Raw genomic sequence first — 24637 nt, 5'->3', positions numbered from 1 at the left:
GTACATGAAATTAGTCTGTAAGAGGTGACGTCCAGCAAAACACATGATGAGATAACATGTTTCATATGTAAGTTAAAAATCAGAGCATTTTAAGTTAATTGTGTTCTGGCAAATAACAATAAACAGAAACAGACAAACACCCACAGCAATATTTGGTTAAATGTTCCTCAGCAATTTACACCTAGACCAGATGCTTTGGTAGCCATCAACAAGCTTGTGGTATTTATTCCATCCACTTTGTGTAATGTACCACTACCACTAGCAGCAGAAAAGCCCCAGAGCATGATGCTACCACCACCATGCTTAACAGCTGCTACAGTGTTCTTGGGTTTGAAAGCCTCACCTTTACTCCACCAAACATACCTCTTGTCCCTGTGGCCAAACAACTCAATTTTTGTCTCATCTGACCATAAAACCTCATTTTATCATGTCTGTGTGAGCAGCTGCAAATTTCAGTCGAGCTTGAAGTCATCGATTTTGGACAAGGGCATCCTTTCTTGGTCACCACCCTCTCAGTCCATGATGATGTAAAACTCTGAGCCTCAGGTTTTGCGCCTCAGCAGATTCTGAGTTGTTCCTGAATATCCAAACCACTTTCCTCTAATCTAAGAGTGACAGTTCAGGTCTTCCTCAAGTCTTCTGCAAAGCGTTCACGCATTGGAATAACTTGTAGTACAGTTCTTTAAACTGTTTGATCTTGCAATCTGCAGTTGTTTAGAAATAGCTCCATAAGAACTCCCAAATTATCAAGAGTGGATCAACAGCTGACTGAGTGCACAATATGCATTTCCATTTGTTTTGCAATTTTCAAACAGCTGAAGAATGACCTCTTTTTAGTTTACAGAGACATGAGGGATACTTCCCAAAGTCTGACCTGCATGGGCTCATCCACCCAGTGGTTACCACCAGGTCTCCAGAAGCACTACTGTGTGAACCAAAACTGAACTTGCACTGCTATAAATTATCAGTGATAATTTGGTAGTTATATAATAATAATAACTACCAACTTGCATTAATTTGTTTGTAACTTCTAGCCAAAGTATATCGATAGAATTGGGCTGAGTGGGCATAGTGCCTTCAGCGAGAGGACATGGATCCCTGAGGTCTATCCATAAGGGCGAATTTGTGCTCGCTGTTCAGCTGTACAATTGTGTCGATTTTTAATATATAAGTACCAAAGATCCGAGTCTGTCAGATTATACAGAGGGCTGCCGACAGGCCTCAGAAGCTCGAGCACCACTTACTAAAAGATTTATGTCAGTGTATGTATATATTTGAGCTTCTGTGTAGACATCTGAGCATGTGTGGATTAGAGAAAAACCTAAATGAATTTAAGCTTGTACACTCAGTTTTTATATTTATAGTCATCAAAGATGTTTTCTGTACAATCGTTCAACCCGAGATAAAAGAACAGTTCAAAGAAACCATTAAAAGCCCCAAATTACCACGGCATTCAGGCTGATTAATGGATGGAAACTTCTCACCACAACTGTAGAAAACACAAACATGGCAGCTGGAAATCTGGGGGGGGTTGCCCCCCCCTCACCACCACCACACACACAACATCGACTGAAAGGTGCCTCATAACCTGAAGTGATGACTCTAGCTGCTTGAGCCGTAGTTTTCACCGTAAAACAGGTCTTCGCACTAATCAGCACGTATAAATTTGTGTAGAAGGAATAGCAAGCACACATTCTGTTTACTGCACTTTTAGTTTACCTCACAAGTTTTTCTTCCTAAAATATTTTATAAAATCAAGCCTCTCACAGTATTGCTATGATTTCAGTCAACAGCAGCTCCAGCTACCCTTTCAGAGGTGATTTTGTGCAGCTCTCTGCCCCCGACAGTGTGCCTCAGGCTGTTGTGCCCAACCTTTACCTCCATTTGGCCTCTCCTCTCTAACTCTCCTTCTCTTGTTTTCTGCTCTCTCCTCTGCTGCCGTCTCTGCTCTGATTACTATGTTGTGTGGAAAAGTTGCCTCACAGGAAGTTGCTGTCTCACGTTCCTCCTCCTGCGTTCCACACGATAATCCTCAGCTGCAGACTGGACTGAGCGTCTTCAGTGGGAGGCAGCAGATAGGTCTCTTTGGTTCTGTTTTTCCCCCAGACTTTTGCATAAGCCTCAGGCATGGAGCTAGCATGTCCCCCCGGTTTCCAATCTGGTTGGTGAAAAACAAAAGGGATGATCTAACAACAACAGCAGCCTGGAGTTTTAAAGAAATATTCAATTATAAACAGGAAACTTTTATTTGAGTTTGAAAATGACAGATCCCAGGATTTAAAACCTCAGGTTGCAGCTGAGTCAGTAATAAACATTTCACCTAGCTTTAGGTGGGGGGGTTGAAGGGTAGATAACTTTTCCTCAAATTAGCAAAAAAGGTGTAATACCAAAGCTATTTTCTAAACGATTAGACTAAATAACCACTTACTGGAACTGCGTGGCTTTGGAGGGATTGCTGAGGAATACTAATGATGCTTACCATAGCTTCATATTTAAAGCTGCAAAACGTCCTTTGAAATCTCTGATAGCTATGAAACGACATGCATGCATTTGAAAGATTAACCGCAGGATCACGCTCACATTTATCCTGAGTTCATTCGTTGAAATCATACACAGTCTATATATTTGATGCCGTCACGATTGGTTTGGCCGGCCTGAGGTTAAACGGAGGGGAAAGAGTCAATCTTTTACAGCTTTGTGAAGACTTAACGATCACGTAGGTTAATTATGCTGGCAAAACTCGTGGCTTTGCCCCTGATTCTGTGCTTGCTTCAGCCCTGGATCGCGCTGGATATAACTCATGAAAATTGCCAGCTAACATTAACCATGTGCAGCCGTGGCGCGGCAGGAGAGATATGGCCCCATGATGGGAGATAACTGTGATTTATGCTTCATATCTTTAACCGCGTAACCCACACGTTCTGAATTTAATTGCACATTACATTAATTGCACAACACCACAAGCGGTTTTCCCTGTGTTATTACAATGTAAATATGCCATCTGAAGTTAAAAAGGTGCAATATGTTAGAGTAATGATGTCAGATTAGCACTAACATGACGAAGAGGAGCGCTGTAACGACACAGATTAACAGAGAAACAGATTTATGATTCAATTCTAGCAGCTTTTTCAGTGGCAGTTTGAATCCTACGGAATCCAGATGTTTCGGAGAGAGGATAATATCATAACATCAGCAGAGCAAATAATACCCAACCGTCTCACACTCCCATGTAGCTTCACAACTGTAACCAAGCAACAGCTGGTATGGCAAGCTATGAACGTCTCCACATGTTGAAGTGATGTGCATACGGCTGTGTAAATAAAGAGTTCGGATGGTGGTGTCTGTGTGGATGTCCCTTTTCTTTCCTTCTCCAAAATCGAACTCATAAGCACAAGTGTGAGAAATGAATTAAACGCTGTGTTTATCTGTAAACATGTCCGGACAACTAATAGTAGTAACTCTAAAGAGAAAACATCCATCTGGGTGAAAATGCCTTGTTGATGTCAGAGGTCAGAGGTGAACAGTCAGATGGCTCTGAGCTAACAGGAAGGTAACAGTATAACCAAGGCATGCAGAAGAGCATCTCTAAATGAACAAGACATTGAACCTCGATGGACTAAAGCAGCAGAAGACCACACTGGGTGTCATTCCTGTCAGCTAAGAACAGGAAACACCAATTTTGGCTGCACCAAAATTGGAAAAATGTTGCCAAGTCTCAATTTCTGCTGCAACATTCAAATGGTAGGTTCAGAATTGGGTGTAAACAACATGAAAGCATGGATCCATCCTGCCTGGTTGTGGTGTTAATGGTTTGGGGGATATTTCCTTGTATTGTTGTTGAACATGTCCATCCCATGTCACAAAGTGTAGATCATCTGAAACTGGTTTGCTGAACATGACAAATCTGCAGCAACAGTGTACTGCTAATCGCCTTGTTGAATGTATGCATCTCTGAAAACAACAAGTTAAGCCTGATACTAGCAAAATGTACCCAATAAAGTGGCGTGTGAGTATGTTTCTCTGTTCGTTTCTTTTTTTAAAACACAATTCCACTTCAGTATGCCTTTTGGCTGATGCAAAAAAGACATGCTCTGTGGTACACTTTGAACAGTATTGACATATATCCACTTTTCCAGCACATCAGCAGCACATAGACTAAGTAAGGTCTTGGTAATGTGTCAGCATTAAATCAAAAACGCGTTATCTGCATCCTAATAAGTACACTAAAATGGAAAAACAGCCATTTTAATCTTTAGAGAAAGTAGCTCATTGACATAAAGCTGTCTTCCTGAATTTATATGGGCAATAAGTGCATATAAGTACAGCAATGAATTTGTATAAGTAGAGCAATTGTTCTTTATTTCAAGAGAGCCTTCCTAATTCATGGAATAATTCTTTTTACACTTGGGGTCCACATCCTGCTGAGAGTACTTCTGACCACAATAAATGAAACTCTGGTGGAAAACAAACAAAAAAACAAGCACTAGTCAAACCCCAGGCTGCTATATTAAAGGGTCATCAATCTTGTGGCTCCATTTCAAAAAGCTGTCTCTCCTTGGTGCGAGGAGATGTGGGCAAAACACCCCGTCAAGGTGACACGCTGCAATTAAACAGTGGCAGTCTGTTGGCGATGAGCTGTCATCGTCGAGCTATGTCACAGGTGTACAGGGCAGCTGTAAGTATAATTGCTACAGGCCTCCGGGATGGAGCTGAACCCTCGTCTCCTGGCGGCGATAGCAGGCTTCAATGGAAGAATGGCTTTAAAGGAGACTTGTAATACACTGACAAATGGTTATACAGCAGTTGCCAAATTAACAGTGACCTCTCCCCCCTTTGCTGTCTGGTGTGGGTGATAATGTGCAAAGTCTTGTCGGCAAGTGTGCTTAATGTTCAAGATAATCTGTCTATTATGTGAGTTCGGTGCTAGGAAGGGAATGAGTATCAATTAAATTTCCTTTTTATGCAGCGAATGGGAAACGTCATTTTTCTGGACAGTCATTGAAGAAGCCAGACCTAATATAGATTTTAAATAAGCAGCTTTATAAGAATATATAACAGGAGATAGTTCAAATACTGTTCATCCGCAGTAGAAGCCCACCTCTCTAAATTACTGTGGTGGAACTCGATGTGCTTACTAATCGAGTCTCGGTGCTCTGAGGAAACTAACAGAGAGAGAGGGGAGAGGGGCAGAAGGAGGACGAGAAAGGAGGGGGAGGATTTTAGTTCATAAACACTGTTTACTTAAAGCACCCCATTGCCTTATTAGTATTAATAGCAGTGACTTCAGAAAGCTCATATTCTGCCATTGGACAGTTTTGTATTATTTATGATTGAAATGAAAGCCTCGGAGTGGAATGAAGGAGCGCTTGCATAGCAAAGATGTTGCCTATGCCAGTTTACATAACCAACACTTGGGTAAACAGTGTATTAAGCGCAGCGCGGGGCGAGAGTAAAACGACAGCAAAATGTTGTATCCACACATTATCTGATTTGAGGCGAGGTTTTGGAGGAAGCTAGGCGAGCACACTGCGGACCTTTTTGATGCAGCTGGTCTTCATCTGCAAGTCCTTTTGAGCATGAAAGCGTGTAGAGGTGCAGCATCTCGTCTCCAGTGCAAGTTTCTGAAATGTTCAGATATAACTGTAACTTGAGAGCTTCCTTGCCTTAATTAAAGACACCATCTGCTAAATTTTATTATTGAAGCTGTTAGCATGTGGATTAGAGCATCTGAAAGCAGCTTTCGTTTTCCATTCTATTTATAGGCAGCAGGGTGGCGTGTCGAGCAAGGAAACCTATGATCTGGGCTGAGGACTTGAGCTTCCCCACTGAGGGGTATTTGAAAAAGATACAGAATTCCTAATAAGGTTAGCAATCCCTGATTTGGCTGATTTTGAAGATACACAACTCATAACAAGAATAAAAACTTTAAAGTGGTGCTTTCCCAAGTAAATATCAAGTAAAGAAAGCCCCCCCAACACTTACTAAACACACGTGCACAAACGACCACACCATATATCGAATCAATCTTTATTTATATTAAATTAAAAATATACTTTTGACAGATTCATGTAACAAACATGAGGAACGGTATTTCTATGATATAAAGCTTTGGGTATGGTTTCAAAGTACTCAAAGAGAAAGTCAGCAATGACGGTGTTGGGTAAAGGGACAAGGGGAAAGTATTGAAAACCAACAGTACGCAAAGAGGAGCAAGCGATGACGCCTTCTCTCCACTATGTCTCCTTTTGAAAGCATGCAAAACAAATTAAATGAAATCAGGGCCTATTGTGAAGGCTGTGCAGAAAAGAGGAGTAAGAGGGTGGACTTGGCTCAGTAATATTTCGAGTTGAAAGTAAGCAGAGAAGGTAACACTGACTCTCAAACACAGTTTATATAGGTTAGTTGGGACCACAGGTTTCAGTTTTATGACATTTAGAAAGATGGCATTGAGTTCTCTTGGTTGACTGACATGGTAGGCATTGGAAAAGTAAATCAGATGTGTCTCAGTTTGCGTACTACCACCCCTACCGTTATTTTGTGAATAGTGTTGATCATTCACCTGACTGTTTGTTAACTGTAAATCTCTGACACATGCACTATTCTGAATGTTGCTCAGGACCTATTCACCCAGGCTTAGAGACCAGCTGGGAATAATCTGATTATGACCGGTTGCTAGGGAAAAATGTTCATCGCCCAACTGGTTGATGAGTGGTTGCTGGTTGTTGCGAGCAATGACTGTGAAATTAATTGCTAAAACCTTCACTCACTTAGGCCTAGAGTGAGTGGGGTTACCCTAACAGCTAGTGAACACCATGGCAAAAGAGTGTATATTCCACAAACAGTATGCAAATGGCTGCTGGAGGTTGTTGGCGGTTGCTAGTATGACATTGGTTGCCAACAGGTATACAGAGTTGTACCAAAAATCTACTTATGATTGTTTTAGCCACTGTTAGACTGGCACAGTCTCCAGTTTGCATGGAAGCGTCCAACTTGCCTGCAAATGCTCGCAAACTACTCATTAAGCTGTAGTGAAACTGTCAAAAGTGTGGCACAATTGGCAAATATTCACCTTAATTGTAAAAGTTGCACCTTTTGAAATGTCTTAGTTCCAATGATAAGGCACTGCTTTTATTTTGAAGGTGAATGTTCTCCGTTTCGAGTTACAGAGAGCATAGTTGAAAAGTGGCTGCTTTTCATGCAAACTACAGGCAAAAGCAACAATATGCAAGCAAACAAAACGATCCCAAGGAGGCTGTCTGATGCAGCACCCCATTTGTGACAGACAGCAATCTCCAGCAACCACTTGTTAACTGGTGGGGGACCATACATCTTTCCTTAGTGATCAGATATTGCAAGGAGAATGATGAACCCGTCGCACAGCCTGTCTGACTTTGGCCTTAAGTAGTGGAAACTAAGGCATTAACAGCTGATCTTCAAATTAGAGCCAGATATTGAGCTAATACTAGCTAGTTAGTTGTTTTTGTGTTGTTGGCATGTTGTCTGCACTGTGGTATTGTCTGGTAGTTTTCTGTGACTTCATAGAGATTTTAGTGTAAGATATCTGACCAGAGGCTCAACAACTTGATAAATTCACTAAATGCGCCATCTAGTGTGAGACTTGCAGTCTGCGCTATCTAGCTAGCTACCGCCAGCAGATGCTTAGCAACCCGGGATTGATATTTCACGCATTATGGCATCGACTGATATTTATGCATGTTAAACTTACATCTGCAATGACAGAAAAGTGTTATACATGGTAAGAAGCTCATTTTGTCATATGTTTATAAAATGTTGCAGCTAGCGCAACAATCCTTGTTATTGCTAGCTATCTGGAAAGCTAAAAGCAAGAGATTTTTCAATCTGGGACTGATGTTGCTGTGTTTACATTACTTCAGAAGAATTTAGTATTACATTTAGTAAGTAACTTGACAAATGTAAACATGAACAAAATGTGCCAGCTAACATAACAGCCATGGTAAAATGCTCCAATAGTCCAGCCTCTTGTCGTGCCTGATTTCAGACAACACTACACTATCAAGCTAATATGCTACTATTATGGAAGTATTCAAAGTGAGACACCACCCATTGTTATTTGTGTAGTGTTTAACAGTGTTCACTTAAACTGAAACGTTACACGTGAACAGCCACAAAGGTCTGAAGCAGGGCCACTGAACAGAGTTTCACATGAGAAGGGAACAACAAGCACTTTTAAAATGAAATACCCATTAGTAAAAAGGGTACACTTACATAAAGCAAATATGTACGGCTCTTTTTGTACAAGTCGATATAAGCAGGAGAAAAAAGCAGTAGGAGAGAAGACCAATATAAATTCAAAGCATCGCCTCCTTATTTACAAATTCACCAAGTCGGCCATTTCGGTGCTTTATAAAAATATTATTCACATTTGTTGTTGAAGTGTGTTAGATAAATCTGGGAGGAAATCCCAAAGATTCTGTACAGTTATACTGATACAATGATTTGAATACAGAAAATGAATGACTTTCTTTTATGAGGGACAATGGTATAGTGGTTTATACATTCGCCTAACAAGCGAAAGATTCCTGGTTTGATTTCCGGTAGGAGACGCAAATCCCTTCGGGGCTGTATCAGGAAGGGCATCCGGCGTAAAAATCTAGCAAACCGAATATGTGGAGCTACCCGCTATGGCAACCCCTTGTGAATAAGGGAGTAGCTAAGAGTAGCTTTTTCTTCTTTTGTGCAATTAAAATGTCAAGAAACCGAAAAACGTGGCTAGAATAACAAACATGTTGAAGAATGTACAGTAGCCAACACAATAGTGGGAAAAAGAAGTTACATCGTTGATACTAAAAATAAAACTCAATATTAAAAAGACACTGTAGGGAGGGGGTGGGGGTGTACTACACTCACACACAAAAATTCCCATGAAACATCGCAGAAATAAGGATTCCCAGTTTGTGCTACTAAACTCGATAAAAAATATCTGATTAATTTTTCCCACACTGGACAGAAATTTGAGTATAATGTTGTCATAAATGAGATACGAAGGTGGAGGGCAGTAAAACACTCACTTTGGGAACCATGCAATGTAATATTTACTATACAATAGACTTTGTTGAAGCCTGTATGGTGTTTGAGGATAAAATATTGAAGGATTCGGTTCAGGACATGGCTACATGCCTTTGCACCTTGGCTTTGAGGAGGCAGTAAAAAACAAAAAACAAAAACCTAAACCCAGAAAATAATATAAAAAGGATCAGCCTAACCAGCAGTGTTTCCCCCTGGCATGCTTTTGAACTGCCACGAACACAAGCCTGTTAAGGACTGAGACAAATAGCAGCAGGTAACACCAAGGCAAAATTAGTTTGAAACAAGACACAAGATATTAGTCTTCAGAGAGGAAAAAAATGCTTCCACATAGACGCAACACATTTTGGTACTCTAAAAGGATAACCAAGGTCTTAGGATGGGAAAAAACACGACTTAACAGAAGGGGAACTTCAGGTGCTTTTTCCTACCTTTCTGTCAACAAACAAGTCAATGACTCAGATCAAAAATGGGAGAGTGGGGATGCCTCGGATTCTCTTAAGTGCTCTTGAGAACATTTGAAACCATTTGTATCATCAGTCCTTCAATCTGTTCTTGATTCAAACACACATTTTGCCTGGGTCTGCAGTGTAATTTAGGGCAAAACAGGCATAAACCAAGGCGTGTGTTTTTCTTTCGACCACCATCATATTTTTGTTCATTTTTCTTGAAACCCAGATTTGGCAGTCGCTTCCATCGCTCAGTATAAACAAGCTCAAACGCGCCATAAATATTTCACATTGATATTAAATGCTGTCTCTATTTCACTGAATTAGAGCTCGAAAAAGGACTACAAAATACTCCTTCATCAATTAATCATGACAGCATCAAAGCACTACTATAAATACTGTTTGAAGTCAGCGAAAAAACATGGAAACAAGGACATTCTTGAAGCTGGTCAAGTACCATGTAAAATGTGTTTTCCTTATGACCTCTTGGCCCCAGTTCCTTCCTTGTACTTTTGCTAAAGCTATTGCTTTCTGAAGTGGTAAACGGCTGGATAAACAAGTTGAATATTTCAGTAACGAAGAGTGGAAATCCTTTCTTTATACCCGCGACTTTGATCAAAGTGCTCCATGGGGAGGATAAACACATACAGCGTTACATGTGCATAGACTGAGACAAGCACACTTTCACACACTTTTAAATACACAAAATAAATAACCTACGCAAGAACACAGCTTAGGCAGGGCTGGGCTCTGGCAGAGCAGAATGATGAAAGGTTGTTGAAACTATGACAAAGCAATATTTATGCTCCACAAATAATGAAAAATACCGTTGTTGTTAAAGGTTCAAGAACTACAAGTTTTTCTTCATATTCATTCAACTAAATAAAGGAGATATTGCAAAAGGACCTCTGAGAAAAACCAACATTACACAAGTTTTATCTTGAACTTCTAAGTTTGGCAAGCGTTGCAGTGTTTTCCCCTACCCACAGGTGTTGTGTATGGCTTGGTGGAAGAAATAACGGCTGTAATACAGTCCTTTCAGCAGCATTGACTGGCAAGTTGCCTACACAGGCATCAGTAGTCAGGGTTAGAACTATTTTCTTGAGATTTCTTGAGAGTGACGATATCACTCTGGGCTAAGAACAGATGTGAAGCCTTTATAGATTAGAGGCTTTGTTAAACAGTGGCTAGACTAATTAATTTAAAACTCAGTGGTGCTGAAAGTGCAAATTACATCAAACAAAACAAGAAATGACTTTCTTAGGTATGTTAAAAATTGGCACAGTTATTAATACTGGTAACAGTAGTTGACTGTCTGGTGATTCACCAAGAAACTAATGAAAACTATACTAACTTAATATTGGAAAACATAACATTATAGTTTTAACTGAAAAAAAATGTCATATAGTATAGTACTAATTTCGTTTACCAGTTACCCTGTGCTGCATTAAAAAAAATTACATGTATTCAAAACAGAACTTGCTTTATGAACTTGGTTTGGCCAGTTGTTAACATACACTCATCATGGGCATGAATGTCGTGCTATTTTTCAGCTTAGAATTTTTTTCTTTTACTTTTTACATTTTCAATGCATGCCAAGAAGAGTGGCCAAATATCCAGCCAGAATTATGCCAGATACTTTTTAAAACTTTAAAGCCCAATTTTTTGTTTTTAAAGCCATTAAATATGTATACTATACAGTCATTTCACCATGGAAAAAAGACAGTTTCAAAGAATTCATTAGAAGCCCAAAATGATCATGATATTTGTGATGAGTGGATATAAACTTCTGACCACAACTGGAGCAAAGGCCAAGTTCAGCTAGGTGACAAAGTCAAGCTCCACCACAGTCCCAGCGGATAAGCTAATGTCTCAGCTAGTACCCTTCTACACATCCTTATGACAGTTTTTTGGAAGCAGCCAACCCCACATCCAGCTAACTCTTCCTTTTCACATTTGTTGTTATTTCTGCTCTGTGAAATCTTAAACTTCATTTAGACTACTGTGGGAAATCTCAACATCCCAACTAACTACGTAATTGGAAAATCCTTGTATCCCTACACTGAGGTCTTCCACACCATCAAGTTGTTGTGGTATGCATTGGCCCGACATGTAGTTACATTTCTAGGGAAGTGCACAACATGTTACTTAGAAGGTTGCGGCATAGGGTTAAAATGGGGTCTGGTTATGGTATAAGTTACGGTGTAGAGCTGAAACAGAAGTATAGTTTACGTGAAAGGAGTCTTCCTGCTTTGTGCTTTCTACATTAGCCCAGAATAGAACCATACCTCCAAACAGAAATTACTAAAACAACAGTCTTCTGACTATAGTTGTCCTGGTTGAAATATAAATAAAATATACACTTCAAGCTACTGTCAAGTTTTCTGTATTTAGCCACAATCTATGGCCACATATTCGTTGGCAAGATCAGAGATCTATGTTGCCACAAGGTGTAGTTACAATTCTATGGAGGTGCATGTGAGGCTTAAGTTAGCTTTAATGCTAAAGAATACATTTAGCTTTGAAACATCTGACTTATTTGAAAGCATCATTTTTTCTTGCTCTTTAAAATACATTTTCTAGCAGACAAGGTTAGCTTATCGACTTCTGCCTTGTGAACAATTTGGGTAGGAACCACTGACACTTCTAGTAGCCAAAATGAAATTAGCTACCAATTAACAGTCTAATAAGAATATGGGTGGGGTCTGGAAAAAACATGATTCTGTAAAAAAAAAGAAGCAAAAAACATCTAGATCAGATGTGGACAAAAATAATCAAGAATTATGTGGCCAAAAGTAGTCTAGAGTTGTACTTTTTCTCGGACCAAGCAATCGAGAATATAACAAACACCATGACCGAGACAAGCTCCAGTTCCAGTTACTAAAATGATAAATCCTCACATTCTTGATTTTGATCAACTCAAAGAAAGTAACGTTAGCTAAGGACACCCTAAATCTATAAAACCCTTCCAGAGATTTGGTGCCATTTGGTGCAGTTTGGGGCTTTTAATGATCTTTTGATTTGAGCTTGGTTTGTTTTATACTTAACATAGGAAAAAAAAGCCTTGATAGAGTCGATTGTTGGTTAGTACTGAAGATCTTTAGCTTTCGACTCCATTAACACTGACTTTTACCCCCCAGTGGGATCATCTGTAGCTTGCTAAAATATGAACATACACGCACACACTAATCCCAATCACACTAACATAAAGACAGATAGACATATAAAGTAGTCTGTTTAACTGTGCTCTGCTGGTGCTGTCTTGTTCCTTCCTTGAGGTCTTCATTAGTCAGTTTGTATAAACTTTCATGAACTTTTCCTCCCCTTTCTGTAGTTTTTTCTCTCTCTTTGAACACCATTTTGAGTTCAGCTGCTTTACTGGAGTACTCTACAGCTCATAGCAGGTTTTCTCATCCGAGTTAGCTTGAATGGGAAAACCAGTGTATAAAAATCTTTTCAGCACTGAAACCCGTGATTATAAAAGTGTTTACAGTGTGGTTTCCCTTTTACCATTTGCCCTGGGAAAGCTGTTTTAGTCAGCTTCTCCAAACAGACAGCAGCCAAGCAAAACCAACAGAACAGCAGTTGCCCTGCAGATTCTCGAGCAATTTAAAAAGTCCATGGTTGAACTACAAATGTGAAAGAAAAGATCACTGTAGTTTTGTCCATCACAGTATCACAGTTACAGTAGAAGGATGAGATGAGATTCACATATTTCATATAAAAGAACACACGGTGGGTATAATCCTATAGGCAAAATCACTGAATATGATTGATGAGTGCTCCATCTTTTGTTGTCCACTCTATATTGTCTTTTCTTCCTCCATATTTTGCTTTTGTTGCCTGGCTACCTCACTCTAATGTCATTCAGAAAACCAGGCATCTTGACATCTAACAGACTGTATTTGTTCTATGTGATTGTGTCTTTCAGAAACCCTTTGCAGAATATTGTTCCTCCTCAGAACTTTATAATAGAAAGCAAAAAGATTAGTAAAACTTCTTGTTCCTCTCACAAATCTGAAACCCAAGTGGCTGGCAGTGAGTTCAGATACCCCCAGATACAGTCCATCCACTGCTGTGTGATAATTAAGCATCTGTTCTTTACTGAAAACTACCATAACCTTGACATTCTGAATGACATGGAGCACAGTCTCTATCTACAGAACAGAGATGGACGAGATTGTCTATAGTGACAGTTCAGGGGTCTGAGTTGCTTCTGCTTGGTTCGGTCCACCTCCTCCAGATGTTGCTACAATCTACAGCAGATGGCCTGTTATCTGGGCAGGGCTGAGAGCAGCCTTGGTTGGTGCTACTCTCTCTTTGTGTAGGACCGTGGAACTGGAGAGGATGTTGGGCTTGTTGGAGGCTAGAGGAAGATTGGGGAACGTTTGTTAAATGGAATAATCTAGACCACAGTGTTTCGCTGCCGGTAAGGTGGAGGTGGCAAGATGGTTCCAGCTTTCAGGGAAAACTCAGACATGTATTCAGGGTTTTCAGCTACTGCCGGCCGTATGTGTCCATTCTGCTTATAGAAGAGCTTGGCGTTGGTGGAACCTCCCTGGGCACCATCTGAGGCTGCCTGGTTAGATGATTTGGGAGGCAAGCTGTGCTGCCAGTATTCTGGATTGTCAAAGGTCACCTTCAGCTTCTTTCCGCTGGCTTTACCTGATGTTTGCCCTCCATGCTTCAGCAAACTGGCAGGGTGTGTGGTGGCGTAGCTCTGGTAGGCTGGCAGGCTGCCATGCCCAATGGTGGCTGAAGTGGACAGGGCGCCCGACTGGCTCACCTGAGCCTGAGCAGTAGTTCCTGCTTGACTCTGAGCAACAGAGCTGCCACCTGGATTGCCAGGTTGCCCTGCAGGTTTGACGGTGTGGTGGGCATGGAGGATGTGAGTCGGTGGACCATGATGGCAAGGAATACCAGATGGAGATGGTTGGGCTGTGGGGAGGGGGTAGTGGGGCAGGCTAGTCTGGATGGTAAGCGGGAGATGGGAGCCTGAGGTTGTGGCTGAGATAGAAGAAGGAGGTTGGGTGGGTAGGGGCAGACCATTTCTCCTCAGGGCTTCCAGGCCCAGCTCAGCGGGGGTATGGAAGGTGTTGAGGTAGAGGGGCTCATTGATGTACTCGTCCTCTCCTTTGGGCTGACTGTTGGGTGTGCTGTGGTAGCCTGGGTTATCCAGGGCGTGGATCTCGCCGTTTTTACGTCGCGTGACAAACGGGTTCTCCTCAATGGGATTCAGATATTCTGTACCACAGAAAATGAATGAGAAGGAGAGTGAATTAGAAGAAGAGAAAAACAGTTCAGACAGCAATAACAAAAAATCTGGAGAAATTAAATCAAGAGGTGAGAAAACAAAGGAAATAGAGAATGAAATGGAGTAAAAGAAAGAGATCACTCGGTAATGAGGAGAGAAGATGGAGATGATAATGGCGTTAATGGCAGGCACTCAGGACAAGACGGGCATCTTGCCAGCAGTTCTTTGGCACTGGAAACTCCATCTGCCGGGGTTGAAAATGCCAACAAATGACCCCTCTTCACTGCTTCCAAGCGCTATAATAGTGGGGTGAGAAACCTATTGATTTTGCCCACTTTTCCGCTCCTTGACATTGCATCAGATGCATTTTGCTGCAGGCTTTGTTATATTTTGAGCTGCTCAAAAAAAAAAAAAAATCAAAGACGGTAGTGCAAGAGCAGGGCTGATGGACTGAATTATGATCAAAGGCAAAACATGACTCTGTAGTAGTAGCTGACATACACCGCCGTCGAAGGAAACTCAGTAGGAATTTTAATCAATGGAATGAGATGAAATGAACAGGAAAACTGACAGGCCGACTATCATACAAAGGATCGTATTTACTCTGTGAATGAACAAAGAGATGACAAGACAGAGAGAAAGGTGCACATATATTATGTACTTGTTTATAATTTTAATTATGTTTCTGTTTGTGGAGCTGCATAGATGATTGTAGCACAATCAATCTTTAACTTCCTCTACACAGTTTTGTTTTTAGATTAGTAAGAAATTATTTTAATTAGGTAAGGTTATTTTAAAGTTTAATATTATCTACTATGTGCTGTGGATTAAATACAGCTCCTAAAATGCATTTATGCATCATTACTATTAAATACCCTGCAGGACTGCAGAATTCCTACCTGAACTTATTTTTAGCTTCTTTAGAGCAATTCTGCTTCTAATGTATACTCTGGAAAATTAAACTGGATTAACTATCTTCTAAATGATTCAAGTGGCCACAACAGTCTCATAAGGCTTTACTATGAGTACCTGAGGAGCTCTTGTCCTTCATTGCCGTCATGTATCCGTCCTCATCAGTGTCCCCTCTCAATGCTCTCTCTCCCAGAAAGATGGTTGGATCAGCACTGTACCTCTGACCCCCACTGTCTTCCCCTCCAGCCTGGCTCAGGCTCTTCTTATGCAGGCTTCCATTACAACGCTGGTCCTCCAGGACTGGGCTCGGGCCACCTGTGGCATCCTGGTTCACACAAGCTTGTGTGCCTGCCAAGGGTCCTTCTGCAGCATTTGGACCACCATCTCGATAGCCAAATTGATTCTGCAGTAAAGAGAGGCAGGGATTGGGGTTAAGATAAGAAAAACTGAGCATAGCATGAGTTCAAGAGGGGCCATGAAGTCCAAGTCGGAGCAAATAAGTGCATGACACAGCTGATTCTCTGCTAAAGAAGTGCAAGTAAGGCTATTTTGCCCTGCTTGATTGTTAAATCACGAATTAACTGTGATTAACCACATGTTTTTGTAAAGTTACATTCAATTTCAAAAGCCACAACCAAGCCTGCTTACTACCAGACCTACTGAATCAAAAACTCACTTAACAAGAACCTGTATGGCAAAGTGAAGTAGGCCAAAGTATCTCAAATATCAATTCATCATGCTAAGATTTAACAAACTGACATCTATCTGTCTTGAAATTGTTATAAAAAACATTTCTGAGGCTTTGGTAAACCACGGTGAGAGCCATTATTAGGGGTGGGTATAAAAAAAATCAATTTTCCGTTTCAAATTGATTTTAGTTTGAATAATGTGATATTGATTCTTAAAAATTCTGAATCAATTTTTAAATGTGAATGTATTTTGCCAGAAATGCCAGAATCTCAGCTCAGGCTCACGAAACTATTTCAAAAACTGCCAAAGAGTTAAAACACTAAACGATTAAAAAGCAGGTGAACGGATTCCACAGAAAGATGTTAACACCTCTGTAACTTTGCTCTGCTTCACTTCAGCAGCAGCAGGTAATACGTTCATAGGTTGATTCATGGTTTGCTTCAGTTTTTGTTCTACTGCAGAATCTGCTATAAAAAGCCAGGGCAGGAAAATCTCCTTCATGTTTTTCTGCGTTTTATCCTCAGTTACTTTGACACATAGGCATCTGCTGTGATGCTTAAACCTCTGATGAAGTCTCAAGTATCAGCTTTGTTTTTATACATAGACATAAAAAATATGGATATGTACTGATAAATGATCAGAATTAAAATATTTCTGACTGAGTCAAAATTGAATCAAATCGAATCAGGACCTTGTGAATCGGAATTGAATCGGTTATAGAACCTTCCCAGGAGTGAATGGCCTACCAAAAGTGGACTGAACAAGATCTAAAGAACTGCAGTCAAAGTTTATGATTCAACAATAAGACAGAGACTGGGCAAAAATGGCATCCAAGGGAGAGTTCAAGGAGAAAACCTCTGCTGACCAAAAACAAAAACATAAAGTCTCACATTGACCAGAAAACATCTTGATGATGCCCCACAATTTTGGAAAATATTCTGTGGACTGATGAAACAACATCTGAACTTTGTGGAAGGTTTGAGTTCCACTACATCTGCATAAAACTAACACAACACTTCATAAAAAGAACATCATACCATACAATGTAGTGGCAGTTTGCTGCTTCAGTTCAATTACTTGCTGTAATTGATGGAACCATGAATTCTGCTCTCTGCCAGAAATTCTGATTAAGATACTTTCTGAATTAACTTAGCTGTAAATATCTTTGGTCTGAGGTACTCTGGGTACTGTCTAACTCTTTGATGATATAATATCTATGGCAAATAAGCTAATAACAACAAAGTTTAAGCTAGCGTACACAACTTTTGTTCCAACTGCGGCAAAGCAGTGAGCATTTAACCCATGCTGCTGCCTTTTGAAGTAAAATTCTCAGACAAAGTTCTGCTGGTGTAGTCATCAGCCACCAGGGACTGTGAGGGGCAGCCAGGCAAAGCTATGATACAAACACCTGAACCTTAAAAAAAAAAAAGGCCCACCAGACTATACAAAACATGACAAATGAAGCAAAGGGCTTCTTGTGGAGCTGTGTTGGCTTGCTGCAGGCTATTTAATCCAGGCCAACTTCTCTGCACTCTTGCCAGCTGCTAGCGCTACAGCAGCAATTACGGGAAGCAGATCTACAAAACACAACAGAAAAGAGGGAAATGTCCCGGGGTTATATTCGTCCACCTACTCCTACGGTTTTCCCTCTACTGCAATCAGCATCCTCCTCCTCCAAACTTCTCTGTTCATCCCTTCTTCAAAGCAAGTCATTATCGGCTCGTCTTTTCAAGTGTGAGCGAGTGAGAGCAAATCAGCACAGATAAGATAACCGTCTGTATCGGACTGTGTCTGAGGCGGCACAACCTGAATAACTAACTTCCTTCGGCAAAGTCAGCTCACTGATGGATTTATACACCCTTCCCTGCTTGGGCATGCGGCAGCTTCTGATTGTAAAATCAAAAGATCTTCAATTGCCAATCTGGTTGTTGACCTTAAACAAGTAGGACTTTGACTCGATTATCATGTGTGGGTTTTTTTGGCGTATGTGAGCGGCTGTCAGGGAACAAAGAGCCACTGGCAAATGGATAGGTCGTGGGGCTAAAGTTGTATAAGATGCGGAGCCATGGGCTGGCCAGCAGCGCATGGTGCATGCTGCAAAGCAAGCAGCCCAGCCTGTGCTCATTGTCTATTTGTAAACGACTCCAGCATTTTAAGATAGCGGCTTGTTATTTGCCTATGGCGCTCTGAGTAATGAAACCTGGGGCCTGGGGAGCTACTGCATAAAGAGTCCAGGTTTAAGACACACACACTGTGATGGAAATGATGGAGGCAGGTTATTAGTAGAGGGAAATCATCAGTGTATTGCAGGTTCTTAACCACCTTGAGCATTTATATACTGTAGGACAGTAAAAGAGAAGAGGCACGTACACAAAATTAAAGATGTTTTTTGCTGGAGATCATCTATGATGCTTAACAACTTTGGAGTGTTTGGCACACAAATGCTTCCAAAATGCAGTATAACACAGTCTTCGTCAGTGGTCTTACCCTGTTGGGGTCAACACGAGGCCTGGTCGTGCATGACTGAGTGGCCATGTTGAAACCTCGAGGCACCAGATACTCCTCGGCATCCATCAAGTCATCAAGGTCCTGTTCGTCCAGCAGGCTCTGGAAGAACTTGCTGTCATTGGGACTGGGAAGCTTCATACGGTCGTCTCCCTGAATTATACACGTGTAACAGTTTTAATTGCCGAGCACCAAATTAATTCCAGCAGCATACAGATTGCAGCGAGAGATGCATCAGATAATACTTTTGTGTCTGCACGATATGTAAATGTTTGCAGAGAAAAGAAACAAAGGAAAGTTTTTATCAAAGGACACACCTGAATCACCAGATATCGCTGTGGGTCACGGGCCATTCTGCAGAACTCGGCGGCCAGCTCTTTGAACTTCGGCCTGCTGTCTGCATCAATCATCCAGCCTGGGGAAGAGAAAGAGGGCAAAGGAAGAATGCCGTGGAGTTAGAAAAAGAAGCAGAGAAATATACAGAGAGAAGTTTATTAATTGTCTACAATTCCTTAACCTTTATCCCAGCTGTCTCCTTTTTCTTTGCTCATTTTTCAGAAGGACTACTCTTGAGCCTCTTACTGCATTTGCAGCTTCCTGTCAGCCCTGTGTATTACTCTAAGAGGGGGATAGTTGCTAAAGAAATAGGAACAACAAATCAGGAACAGTCTGATAGTTAATGAGTTGTTCTTTAGTACTTCCCTAATAACTCTTGACCCAGGGCTATTAAATACTTAAGAGCCAGCTGCTAAACACACTATTAGTGAATCATAAGGTAATGATTAGCTCATAATCATCCGTAAATCCGGAAAGGTCCATTTTTTTTTCATATGTAGAGTTCATTCTCAATAAATCAAACACAGCAGAACAAAACACTAATTGCTTCTTTATTGCTGCTTAGTCATTCTTTTTTATTACCTCAAGTAATTAAGTATATCACTCAGCAGTTACTCACTAGTTACAAAGTAGTTGCTCATAACTTCAGAACTACTTTACCTGTTGTTTCTTTATCTGCTCAGTTGATGTATCATTATAGTTCCTCAGCAGTTTCTCTTTGCTTTGTCATCCTTAGCAGTCATTCCTCCACACTCCATTGTAAACACATACTTGCTCAGTAGTTACTCAGTAATTAATCAGTAGTTATGTAGCCATTCATCATGACTTTAGGACTACGTTGCTATTACATTCCCCTTCTTCTTCTTCTTTTGGCTGGTCCATTTATGTGTAGGAACACCAGATAATCTGCCCACATCCTACCCAACCTTTATCAACCTCTTCTGGCACACCAACCCTCTGCATGTCCTCCTTCGCTACATCCACGAACCTCCTCTGTGGTACCCCCCCACCTTCCTCCATCTCCATATTCTACACCCTTTGTCCAATAAAAACTATCTCAGCCTTGCCTCTCTAACGTTATCTTTGAACCCTGAGCTGTCCTTCTGATGTACTCATTTATAATGAATACCATTCTGGTCACTCCCAGTAAAAATCTTAGCATTTTCCACTCTTCCACCGCTCTGACTCCTGTCTTTTTGTTAGTGCTACCCTCTCCTGTATGATTTATCATTAGAGGTCCTCAATAATTTCTCAATGCTTCAGGATTACGTCACACTTGCCAATAACGTCTTTATCCCCAGTGTAAAAGCATATTTACTCAGTAGTTCCTGTTCCCCACTTTTGAATCTCTTATTGCAAAGTGTTACTCAAACCAAAATAATATTTGACAAACAGCTGGCATATCACAGAATACAGCCAGGGGTGCAGTGATGTGTCTCTAAATACCGGAGGACACTGATGATGCATGAGCATGGCAGGGTTGCGACTGGTTTCTAAGGTAACCATGGTGGTTTTCATACATTAGCCATGATCAAATGCTAGACAGGCGTTATGAATAGATCATAAATCTCCATCTCAGCCTGCCCGACCATCTTCATCAGCCGCTGCTCTCCCTAGACGTGTCTTCTTCCCTCTGTTCCATTACTTTCCTACAGGATGGTTGCCCTCTCTCTCCCCAGTTATTCTTTTTAATTTGGTAGAATCAAATTATACTGACATCCATGCAATAATATTAATAACCAACTGTCAGGGTATGAGTGTCTTTCATTGTGTTGTTTGAATGCAACCGGCATCTACCGACAGCGATTAGGGTGGAATGTTTCCTTGCGTGTTATTCAGTGCACGACTTGATATTGTGAATCAATCAAAAACGCTTTAAACATCAATATGAGAGCTGTGAGTATTTAATTTGTCTTTATTAGCTCTCTTGCATGAAATACCATTTAATAATAATAATTGAATTTCAGCTAGATCGCACTAAATGTGAATATTCTGTTTCTTCAGTTGGATAAAAACAAAAAAAAGTGTCATTTTGGTGCAATCCAACAGCTCCATGAATACACTTCAGTAAGAAATGGTAAAAGGGGACATTTCCAGCTATCACTTTATACTGGATAATGTAGTGCTTTGTTAAACTTTTATCTGTGCGCGGTTTATCTAAGAGAAAGCACTCAATGAAAGCTGTGCCACTGTGTACCTTCAACCTTCATTTATTTCAGGAATGCTGAATGAGCAACAGTGCCGTTCACTTTGACTTAATTCTACTGCTTTGCTCAAGGGCAACTCAGAGGTTGTAATAAAAAAAGTTTTTTTTATTTTACTTTGTAAACCACATTTCTCTCCTTCAGGCTACTGCAGCAGTAAACACAGCAAACCCCTGAAGGTAAAATGCCAGGTGGTGTATTAGCTCGGATTAGATCGTAAGCAAGGAGAGCTGCTGATTTCACTGTCGACATCTCCATAACACACTCTGCAGCATCGATGGCTAAAGTGAGGTGTCTCCAGCAGTCCAGTAGGGGGTTTATTGTATGTTATTGTTTGCTTTTTCATGTATTTATGTTACAAAAAACTTGCATATACCTTGCTATACTCTAATGGCATTTATCGAATTAAAAATTTGCAGTCTTATGTGCATTTCTTACATTCTGGGCACCACTTTTAATCTAGCTCCTCTTAAATAAAGCCTGACCCTTTCAGCTGTCACTTCGCCTGTTTGACTTTGTTCAAATTTCCACTTGTAACGCCCCACCGCAGGCACATTACCTAAATGAGGTGTAATTACTCCAGCGATCAAACTCTATTTCATTTTTATTGGGGTGGTGCAGAAGCGGTGGGGCACGCAGTGTGACGGCCCATGAGATCACAAACAAACGGCTCGCAGTCAACATGCAATTAGAATTAATGTGGCCGATTGCTGAGCCTGCTTCCGGCTTCTGACTGGGCAGTGTGACTCTCCCGCTACTTGGACTCTGTGCCTGACCTGTTTGGGTTATTTTTGATCATGACGCTCACTGTTAGTTTTTGCTAATTGGTGGGTAAAAAATAGTCCGTTTCTGAAGATTTTAAACCTGCTGGGATGATAAGCAGTAATATAAAATTACTAATTAAAAGGTAATGCCAAAAAACAAGAAGACAAGGAGCCCTGCCCCTGATTAAGTGTGGGATCACATAAAGTCAGAATCACTTATTCTATGATTTTTCCTCCATGGTGTTAAAACAGCCACTCACTAATGTAAACTACATTAATAAGGGTGAAATATAGTGAGTAGGATAAGTGGAACGACATTTGTGTCAGCTGCACAATGACTACGAGTGACAAACACACCACGCACAACCAAGAATAAAAAAGTGCTTGTTGTTACTACAAATCACGGAATTTAAAAGATAGTTCTACAGCATCCGGTCACTACTTGGGTGAAATATGATAGTATTGCTTTAACTGTTCAGGAATCACAGCTCTTTTTACACACAGTTCCTCTTTTTCTGAGGTTCAAAAGTAATCAGACATACAATCTTAAATATAGGGACTGTTTTTAATATGTGAATGAAAATCTGCTGCAGTCAGTGGCTGCATGAAGTCTAGAATCCATGGATATCAGCAAATCCTGTTTCCTCCCTTGAGATGCTCTGCCAGGCCTTTACTGCAGCCTTCAGCTGCTGCTTGTTTGTGGGTCTCTCTGCCTTCAGGTTTGCATTTAATAACTGAGAAGTATGCTCTTTTGGGTTATGATCAGGTCACTGACTTGGCCATTGTGGAATATCCCATTCTTTGCCTTGAGAAACTATTGTTTACCTCAGCTGTCAATATGCCAAGTGAGAAGTGTCCACATCTATTTGCTCTGGAGGAGGCTTAAAACTTTGAGAAAGTCAGCAAAGCTTACTTTGACAGTAATACTGAGGTGAGTTGTTGAGTATATCCTAAACTTTTCCATCAGTAAGTGCTGCTGTTTTTGCCGCTGTTAGCAGGAGTTAGCCTCTGTTAGCTGGTGTATGTCAAACTTTCTTTGAAGTGGATCTAACATTGTTGGACTCTGATACTTAGCAAATCGACTCATTTGATATGAGGATGTGAGAGGGTCAAAAGTCTAATCTGCTGACAATAAGTATCGGTGACAATACCAGGGATAAATAATAATGTTTTCATGTGCTAGAGCCCTGATGTCAGCTCAGGAAACGAGGTTCGTGGTGAGGAGGAAGAAGATGAGGTGGAGATGACGAGGAGAGAGCAGTGGTGGTGCAGCAGAAACACATAATTAGAAAGCATTGATAAAAATGTTACACGATTATATATAGTTTGAAAGAGCTATTTGTGATCTTTAAATTAAAAGTAAAATTATAAGGTGGTTCTCTAATTTGTCATGTAATTATGAGGGAACAGCACTTTCCTGACCACGAAACTGCTTGTCATTCAGTTGTCCAGTTACTTATGGGCAGGGATGGGCAGTAACGTGTTAAAAGTAGTGTGTTACTGTAATCCGATTACTTTTTCAAGTAACAAGTAAAGTAAGGGATTACTATTTGGAAAAATCGTCTTTCTACAGCGTAAATATTAAACTTCAAATCTGAGCAAGCACCTAGCACGCTGCCACAGGAATGTGGAATTCACAGATTTTATATGATTGATTATGAAAAAAAAGAATTGGGCTGAAAGGTCTATTGCTTTATATGGTTTTATGTATCATGTTTTTAAAAAGTAACTAAGTAGTAAGGTAACTAATTACTTTTGAAAATAAGTAACCTGTAAAGTAACGGGATTACTTTATTGGGAAAGTAATCTGCAATTAGTAACTAATTACTATTTTCAATTAACTTGACCAACACCGGTTATGGAACTTGTGAGACAATGTATAAAAATGAATGTAATTCCTAAACAGTTAAAGCAACACTTTTGTTTAATCCTGTGAACTGTAGCTTAAATTCAGTAGTTCGATCATATGTTGATGGTGTACAGAGGCAAAACTACAGAAATGTAACTGACAAAGGGTACTCATACTACAGCTGACTTCAAACTCATCAGCTTTGAAAGCATTCTCCCTTTACTTTTAGCATTCAAAGCTTCTGTGGTGTACTGTGTATCAGACATCTACCCTAATAAATCAGGTGTAGATAAGCATTTTTGCTGCTTGTTAAGCTGAATGAACCTCTCTGACCTCAGCATTTACAACATTAGTGTCCAGACACGTCCAGACAAATTAGCATAGCACATAAAAATTACATTTCTCCACCAGGAAGAAAGAGAGGATAAGTTGGCATTATTAGGCTAAATGGCTGCAGGGCTTTCATGGTTTGCTTCTGTGCTGTCAAAAGCCATTGGCAACTATTAGATATTATGACATTTCGGTTGGATTAACATTTTTGTCATGGGAATATGTTTTGATATCAAGCTCTAAGCTGGATCACATTATTCTCTTTCAACACATTTGCC

At 40.5% G+C, this 24637-nt stretch overlaps 1 protein-coding gene across 3 annotated transcripts in view; it reads right to left on the bottom strand.

Moving 5' to 3' along the window:
- Positions 1–6011: 6011 nt before the first annotated feature.
- Positions 6012–24637, bottom strand: part of LOC101467929 (receptor tyrosine-protein kinase erbB-4) — a 377596-nt gene continuing 358970 nt past the window's right edge. For all 3 annotated transcript variants that reach the window (XM_023153471.3, XM_004562566.4, XM_014409895.4), the window contains exons 24-27: positions 19194–19291; positions 18859–19029; positions 15799–16084; positions 6012–14759 (exon numbers count right to left, since the gene is read on the bottom strand). In XM_023153471.3, coding sequence (XP_023009239.1) covers positions 13921–14759; positions 15799–16084; positions 18859–19029; positions 19194–19291 — 1394 coding nt within the window. In that variant the 3' untranslated portion in view covers positions 6012–13920. The remainder of the gene's footprint in view (positions 14760–15798; positions 16085–18858; positions 19030–19193; positions 19292–24637) is intronic.

Source organism: Maylandia zebra, linkage group LG23, assembly GCF_041146795.1.
Source record: "Maylandia zebra isolate NMK-2024a linkage group LG23, Mzebra_GT3a, whole genome shotgun sequence".
Taxonomy (NCBI): domain Eukaryota; kingdom Metazoa; phylum Chordata; class Actinopteri; order Cichliformes; family Cichlidae; genus Maylandia; species Maylandia zebra.
The sequence above is the reverse complement of the archived record's forward strand: the minus strand, read 5'-3'. Positions and strand labels throughout refer to the sequence as shown.